At 41.4% G+C, this 8,364-nt stretch overlaps 1 protein-coding gene across 2 annotated transcripts in view; it reads left to right on the plus strand.

The window, feature by feature from the left end:
• The window catches only part of LOC124291925 (phospholipase A-2-activating protein-like), a 28,680-nt gene extending 20,768 nt beyond the window's left edge, over window positions 1–7,912 (plus strand). For both annotated transcript variants that reach the window (XM_046728996.1, XM_046728997.1), the window contains 4 exons: window positions 4,237–4,329; window positions 4,815–4,949; window positions 5,199–5,345; window positions 6,524–7,912. In XM_046728996.1, coding sequence (XP_046584952.1) covers window positions 4,237–4,329; window positions 4,815–4,949; window positions 5,199–5,345; window positions 6,524–7,080 — 932 coding nt within the window. In that variant the 3' untranslated portion in view covers window positions 7,081–7,912. The remainder of the gene's footprint in view (window positions 1–4,236; window positions 4,330–4,814; window positions 4,950–5,198; window positions 5,346–6,523) is intronic.
• The last annotated feature ends 452 nt before the right edge of the window (window positions 7,913–8,364 follow it).

The raw sequence follows: 8,364 nt of genomic DNA on the forward strand, positions 1-8,364 counted from the left end.
AAATGATTTAGAACAATTTCTCATCGATAACAGTTGTAAAAGTGTTATGCTCGAGAATGTAAACATACAGTTATGTCTATCATTTATTGTACTTCTTTATGCCCACGACACTGTCCTGTTTGCTAATTCCGCATCCGAACTACAGAGTACCTTAGATTCTTTTAGCAAATACTGTAAAATCTGGAAATTAGAAGTGAATCTTGATAAAACGAAAGTCTTAATTTTTGGAAGTGGCCCTGCTAATAATAGTAAACTTAATTTTGTCTTGGATCAATCTCAAATTGAAATTGTAGATAACTATACTTATCTTGGAGTGACATTTAGTAGAAATAGGAAATTTAATCTACCAATCAAAAACCTTGCAACAAGCGCATCCAAAGCAATGTTTTGTCTTTTAAAAAAATCTAGAAATCATAATATCCCGTTGGACTGTTTACTTAAGGCATTTGATGTTATGATAGCCCCAATTCTTTTGTATGGCTGAAACTTGGGCATATGAAAATTTAAATATAATTGAAAAAAAACATTTGAAATTTTGAAATTGGACAGAGGTTTACTTAAATTCTACCCCTACTTTTATGGTATATGGAGAACTTGGAAGATTTCCTTTATATATCACTGCAGCTAAGCGTATTATTTGTTACTGGCATAAACTTAATAATCCTGGAATGCAGCAGAAATTATCAAAACTGATCATCAATTATGCATATGCACTAAGTATCTTTGAGAATGTGTTTTGATCCCTGGATGCATCATGTTAAATCTTTATTAGATAAATGTGGCTTATCTTTTGTGTTCTATAACCCTGTAAGCATTACCATGCCAATGGCTAGTTTCACAAAGTGGAGACTGTATTAAAAGACCAGTTCCAACAAAGTTGCAAAGCTGATATTGAAAATAGCTCTAAGGGATTTTACTATAAACATATTAAAGATACTCCCATATTTGAAAACTTTCTTCTCTTCCCAGCTTATATTTACTATCCCAGAGAAATACAGAACCTGTAATCACAATCTCCCGGTAGAAACTGGTCGTTGGCATGGTATCCCTAGAAAAACAGAACATGTAAATTTTGCAACTCACCAGCAATAGGCTAATTTTAATTTCATTACTTATTTAAATGTGAAGCCCTTACAGATATTAGATTGAAATATTTAGCAAATAGACATATGTACTTCCCCAATTTATCAACATTGAAGAAAATATTTAATAGTAGAAATTCAAAAGAAATAAGAAATCTATCCAAATATCTGCTAGTATTAGATAAACTCTTTGTCAAAAATGGTTAAACCACAATCAGCTCTTTCTATAGACAACAAATCACTTAACAGATCTTAATTTATGGCATTATTATGTTTCATTTTAAACTGTTCTACCTGTCATTTTGTCATGTTGATTTATATGTATTTAAATGGATTATGTTTGATTTTCTCTTGTACCACCAAACGTGGTTATTTGAGAATAAACTGAACTTGAACTTGACAAACGTTCAATATGAGGATAGATGGGCCTGTTATTCGGGCTGGTGTGTCAACAGGGGGATTCTTGATCCCTTTTCTGCTGATTTAGTCTCTGTGTTAGAATGCCTACAGTCTCGGTTGGACGCCGGTCTAGCGGCTTCAACTGTTCGAGGATATTCTACGGCTATTTCTGCGTTTCATATTCCTGTTGACTGTGCTCCCTTGGGGCAGCACCCTCTTGTACAGCGCTTTTTAGCAGACGTGGACAGAATCCGTCCGGTTGTCCGGCGGATTAGTCCCCCGTGGGACTTGTCAATCGTTCTTGATTGGCTGTCCGGTCCACTATTTCACAATCTGTCGGCTCTTTCACTCCAGCTGTTAACGTGGAAGACGGCGTTTCTTGTGGCGGTAACTTCAGGCAGGCGGGTTGGTGATATTCACGCAATGTCGGCCGATCCCGCGCTCAGTTTTTCACAAAGACAGAGTGAGCATACGGCTGCCTGATACTTACCGTCCTAAGAAGGATAGTACCTTCCATGTGACGGCGCCTATTGAGCTCCCGGCTTTCACTCAGCCTTCCCTGCCCGGTACATCTCTACGACGTGCTCGCGTCTTAGATGTCCGTAAGACCCTTAAGGCTTATATCAAACGAACAAGGGGTACCCGTAAGGATAACCAATTGTTTTGTTGTTATGGCGGGGTTAAGGCTGGTCTTCCGGCGACCAAGCAAACCATTTCTCGGTGGCTTGTCTCTGCTATACATATGAGCTATACTCACACAGGGCGTATCCCGCCTGTAGGATTGAAAGCTCATTCGGTTAGGGCAGATGCTACGTCGAAAGCTTACGCTGCAGCCATTGAGGAGAGCTGCTCCGTGGCTATTTGGAGCCGACCGAGTACGTTCATCCGTCATTACCAACTTGACAGACTCTCCAGTGAGCGTGCTCGGTTCGGTCAGTCAGTTCTCTCCAGTGGGCATGGTTCCACCTCTCTAGCCGATTGAGCTTTTGAGGATTTTATGACATGAACCATTATATGCCGATTTTTAACACTGGTGTTGGGTTTTAAAAAACTTGTTTACGTATCCCCTTGGTGACGGGTTTTATGTGGTGATGTTTTTTATTCCCATGTCTTTTCATTACTCCGTTCTGCTCTAGACTTATTTGCATTGGAAACTTTGCTTAATAGATGTATTACGGCAGTTTGTTTCTTGTGGCTTATTGCGGGACCCCTTATCTTCACTTCCGATTGATTACGGGAGGGAGGGAGGGTTTATCTCGACTGTTTACATTAGCTAGGTTTTCGCATTGTAATTATAATATGTTCGACCCTGACCCTGGCTCATGCCCCCGCCTGATTGGCTATGGTGGACACGTGACCGGGTAAGTGAGCTTTTTTCTGCTATATTTAGCTTGGGAAATTCCACTTCTTGTCGGGGGTGTTTTATGCAGACAGAATGCCACTCCTTAGCTCCGTCTTTAGGACTCTGTCTTATGCTTATAAGTACCCCAAGGAGGAATATATAAAAAAGAATCGAACTAACCTGTAGCGGTTTCAGATTCTTTGAATATATTCCATCTTGGGGTACGCCCGCCCACCTCCCCACATTCTGTCTGACTTCGTTGGCGGGGCGGTGGGGTAGCCTAGTGGTTAAAGCGTTGGCTCATCACGCCGAAGACCGGGTTCGAATCCCCACATGGGCACAATGTGTTAAGCCCATTTCTGGTGTCCCCCGCCGTGATATTGCTGGAATATTGCTAAAAGCGGCGTAAAACTAAACTCAGTCAGTCGTTCAGCATGGAAAGTGAGGTGCGAGGTTACGGTCTAGAGTTACCTGCTCTTGGCTGTAGGGGCCGGAGGGCCCTGTAAGGGTGATCTCACAAGACAAAACGTAGTTTTTGTTTTGTAAATATTTTTATTCAAATATTGTTACAACTGTCGTAGGGATTTAAAATGGACATTTAAAGGGCTGTTTACACAAACATCCTGGAGCTGTAAGGCATCCGTGCAGTTGGTCAGTTTCGCTAAAGAGGTCAACTTGTCAGCTTTCTAACAACAACATAGTTTCAGCAGAGACCCATGCATACATGCTTATAGTTAGTTGTTAAAAAAACAATATCGTCTGAGAAAAAATGGCGTCATGTTTGAACTTCGCCGACAGAGTGTTTCATGGGTCATTTATCACAACAAAGGATCAAAGGGTTGTTTTCATTACTATTATTTCTGCCATGGACTGGTATACCGGTAGTTATAACAGTCAGACGGCAGTTATCACTGGCTACTAGGAGTTTTGCCGATAGCTCAGTGAGTATTGGTCCGACACGTCATGTTTCTGGCCACTTTCTTCTATTAAACCTCGAAATTAAAATTGTCTAAAATATTTATATATTTTAGGCCCCCAAAACTCGAAATTTATATCACCTCGAAAGCTCTGGGGGTCTCAAACCTCGAAATTTTAGTACCTTGAAAATTTCCCGGTATACAGTATAGTTCTCCACAAGTCTAGAATGATGTGAAAAGTTTGGATTACCTCAGCTCAAGGAAAAATAGTGATCTTTCTGATTCTATTTGGATTTTTTCATGAATGTTTTTAGATATGATAACCTTGCCTCTGGAACTAATTGCCTCTCTAGATACTAGATGTCCATATTCATTTTCAGATTATGTCTATGTAAGATATATAAGTATTGCTTCATGTTGATGTGTTAATGACAGTCATGTACTTTGATTGTTGTCTAGTGGCTTGTTGACTGATTATTGACCCTTTTACATGAAGGTGAAGGACGTTATGTCCCCGGGTCAGGTGCGGCACCTGGAGCTGGAGCTGGAGCAGGAACTGGAGCCACCCATGGAGCTGACCCCTTCACTGGTGAGGAAACTGTCACAGAGTTAAACACAATACTGTAGCATCTTTACAGGATGCTTTTGGTGCTTAGTATGTCATTGATAAAACCCCAGCTGAAAAACAAGTGAGACAGGGACATATCTATTGGCCATACTTATTCTTTTATATTGTCCTCAAAACTTACTAAAATGGAGATTGATGGTTTCAGTATTTGACCCAGCTGATTGTGAGGTAAACACGTTTTTGATTGGCCGAGGATTGATCATTTACAGGCTGCTCTACAATAGCTAACCATGCCATAAAACAGCAGTCTTGTTCTCAATTGGATCTAATATTTTGCATTATCAGCCTGATTAATGAATGCTCATGGATATGCTATGTTTAAATGACCTATCGGTGACAGAGAGTTATGTCAAATCTGCTCTCCTGCTATGCTGCATGCAAAAGGTTTGGAAATAGTAAGAGTTTCCCATTGAATATCTGCATGGTGAAATGACTTTGTGTTTCAGGCTCTGGCAGTTATAAACCAGCTGGCAGCAGCAGCAGCAGCACCACCACCACCTCCACCACTACCTCCAGCAACTCCTTCTTCCCAATCACATCCTTCCTCACATTCGACCAGGCCAACCCCACACAGATTTTAGGTATGAATATTATGAGGTTCTTGTAAACTTACAACTTACATTACCAGAGAATTACTTTATACAATTTGTTGTAAGATGATGTTTGATGTGATTCTCTTTTCCCCAGTAAGACATCAGCTATCCTTGGTCAGGATACCCAATGAAGTTAATGACCCCAGTCAGTGGAAACAGTGCTCTTTAGGGAGTCTACACATTGACTGCATAATCCAGTAACAAGTCCTGTGGCAATACAATTTTGGTTTTGTTCAGGCAAGATAAAGGAGTTCAACGGGACAGTTGGAGACAGCTTCAAGGTGCCAGACTCCAGTATTGATGACTTGGCATCTCTCATTGAGGGTCAGTCGGCCTCTCAACAACAGCTGCAGACAGTGCAGAGGTTGCTATCCTGGCCAGCAAGTAAGTATCTCTGGCTCATTGCAAGGTATGACAGTATCATCAAGTGAGTAACTTCTCTGGCTTGTGGGCAGGTATGATGGGGTCATCATGTTAGTAGCCTTACTGGCTTACGGGGAGGTATGACAGGGTCATCAGGTTAGTAGCCTCACTGGCTTGTGGATAGGTATGGCAGGGTCATCAAGTTAGTAGCCTCACTGGCTTACGGGGAGGTATGACAGGGTCATCAAGTTCGTAGCCTTACTGGCCCCCGGGAGGTATGACAGGGTCATCAGGTTAGTAGCCTCACTGGCTTGTGGATAGGTATGGCAGGGTTATCAAATGAGTAGCCTCACTGGCTTGTGGGGAGGTATGACAGGGTCATCAAGTGAGTAGCCTCACTGGCTTGTGAATAGGTATGGCAGGGTCATCAAGTTAGACGTCTGAATGGCTTGTGAATAGGTATGGTGTGGTCATCAAGTGAGTAGCATCTCTGGCTTGTGGGGAGGTATGACAGGGTCATCAAGTGAGTAGCCTCACTGGCTTGTAGGGAGGTATGACAGGGTCATCAAGTGAGTAGCCTCACTGGCTTGTGGGGAGGTATGACAGGATCATCAAGTGAGTAGCCTCACTGGCTTGTGGGGAGGTATGACAGGGTCATCAAGTGAGTAGCCTCACTGGCTTGTGGGGAGGTATGGTAGGTCATCAGGTTAGTAGCCTGAATGGCTTGTGGGGAGGTATGGTAGGTCATCAGGTTAGTAGCCTCACTGGCTTGTGGGGAGGTATGGTAGGTCATCAGGTTAGTAGCCTCACTGGCTTGTGGGGAGGTATGGTAGGTCATCTAGTTAATAGCCCGAATGGCTTATGGAAAGGTATGGCGGGGTCATCAAGTGAATAGCTTTTCTGACTTCTGGGGAGGTATGGCTAGGTTGTGAAGTGTGTTGTTGGGGAGTTGTGGAGACATCAAGAGGAATGTGTTGATCAGGGGGGCACCAACATGTGTGATGTGTAGATGGGGGAGGTGTAATGGTGTCATCACGTGTGTTGTTGGGAAGTTGTGGTGGTGGCATCAACATTGGTGCTTCATTCAGTCCTCACTATTTTCTGATTGTTACACTTTTCCAGACTTGGTGTACACCAGAACTAACAACCAATGTATATTCAGCTCACATTCTTCACTGATTGTTACAATGTTGGTACAGATGTGGTGTTCCCGGCTCTAGATGTAGTGAGGGTATGTGTGAAGCATCCCCAGGTCAACCAGGTCTTCAGCAACCAAGCCTCAGTACAACAACTGATTTCCTTCATCAACCCTGACAAACCACCTGCCTGCCAGATGCTGGCTCTGAGATGCCTAACCAACATGTTCTCCCAGTCGCAGGGTAGAACAGCTTTATGTGAGAATAGAGACACTCTCTTAGGATCTGCATTGACCTGCAAGAAAACCAACAAGAATGTACAGATAGCCATTGCTTCTGTCATACTGAACTACACAATTGCTCTTCGTGGAACAGAGGACATTGAAGGGAAATCACAATGCCTCTCTGCAGCTCAAAGTATTCTCGAAGCCTCACCAGACCATGAAGCAAGTTTTAGAATCATTGTGAGCATTGGTACGATCCTCTCTGGAGATGAGGAAGCATTAGCACTAGCTCAGTCTCTGGACCTTCAGAATCCCATAGTCAGGCTAGTGAAACTCACAGAGCCGAAGAAGGTGCCGGAATGTGCTCAGCTGGTTCTTAACATTTTGAAAGTTTGAATGCATGTTCTGATGTAAATGAATGTGATATTTGTAAAGGGAGTGTTCACCTCAAGCATGGAATGGATGAATAAAGAGGCATAAGGCCATATAACTGAAACTCTATAGGCTCTGACTGTCAAATTTATTTAAGAATTTACAATATATTTCTGTATTTGGAGGTACAAACAATAAGAGCCAGTGTGCCCTCTCAACTCTGTTTATACCAATATATAGACAATCAAACAACATTTATGTCAACAATAAGTGGAAATAACCTTCAACTGCATTTTAACCATGAGCAGGAAACTTTTAGAAAACTTTACAAAGTTGATTAAATTGATTGAGCACAATACAGAACAGCAAAGAAAGTAGTTGTTATGGAAACATAAAGCTAAAAGACATGATTTGTTGAATCCAATGATTTCTTTGACTTTGGGACGGATATGACTGACTGATTTTGGTTTTACGCTGCTTTTAGCAATATTTCAGCAACATCACGGCGGGGAAACACCAGAAATGGGCTTCACACATTGTACCCATGTAGGGATTCGAACCCGGGTCTCAGCGTGGCGAGCCAAGACTTTAACCGCTAGGGTACCCCACCACCTCGAGAGGGATATGAGACTTCCTTGGCTGGTAACAGTACATAAGTAATCAGTTTGGTTCGTCTGATAAAAGGAATGTAATAAGTTAGGTTAAGCTTGATTAACTATCATTGTACTACATGTACATTATATGCAATGTTTTCACAACAGGACCTGGTTAATAGAAGCTTTGTAAATGGCTTTTTAACAGAAGGAACATTTAGAGACATTTGTGTAAAAATTAATTGAATAAATATTTGTTATCATTCTTTATTATGTCTATGATGTTGAAATAGTTTAATCTTCTCAGTTGTAAACATGGATTACTTCTGCCTACAATGCTGAATGGTTTAACATGTGCCTCATTCATAAGAGAACTGTCTGTCTGTTAAGTACCACTTTATACTTTTCACATTACTGCAGTTAATCTGTGTTTGCATTAAGGATTTACTATGATAGTATGAAAATAATTGGTGATCCTTTACCTTTTTTCGGTGGTATATTAGTGTTTCTATTTAAATATTACTTTATTAAAATGGAAGTGATTTTGTTTTGACAATTTCCGAACAGTTGGAGAATTTGAACAGATTTATCATTAATTGATATATTTCTTTTCTCGGTTCAATGAAATCAGTTGTGTGGAGTAGTATGTATATGAACTGTTACTCTTGGTATGTTCCTCACCGTGACCCGTATGTCCAACCCCATTTAGGTGTTG

Source organism: Haliotis rubra, unplaced genomic scaffold (genome assembly GCF_003918875.1).
Source record: "Haliotis rubra isolate DU_JTF1 unplaced genomic scaffold, ASM391887v1 Scf502, whole genome shotgun sequence".
In the NCBI taxonomy this organism is placed as follows: Eukaryota; Metazoa; Mollusca; class Gastropoda; order Lepetellida; family Haliotidae; genus Haliotis; species Haliotis rubra.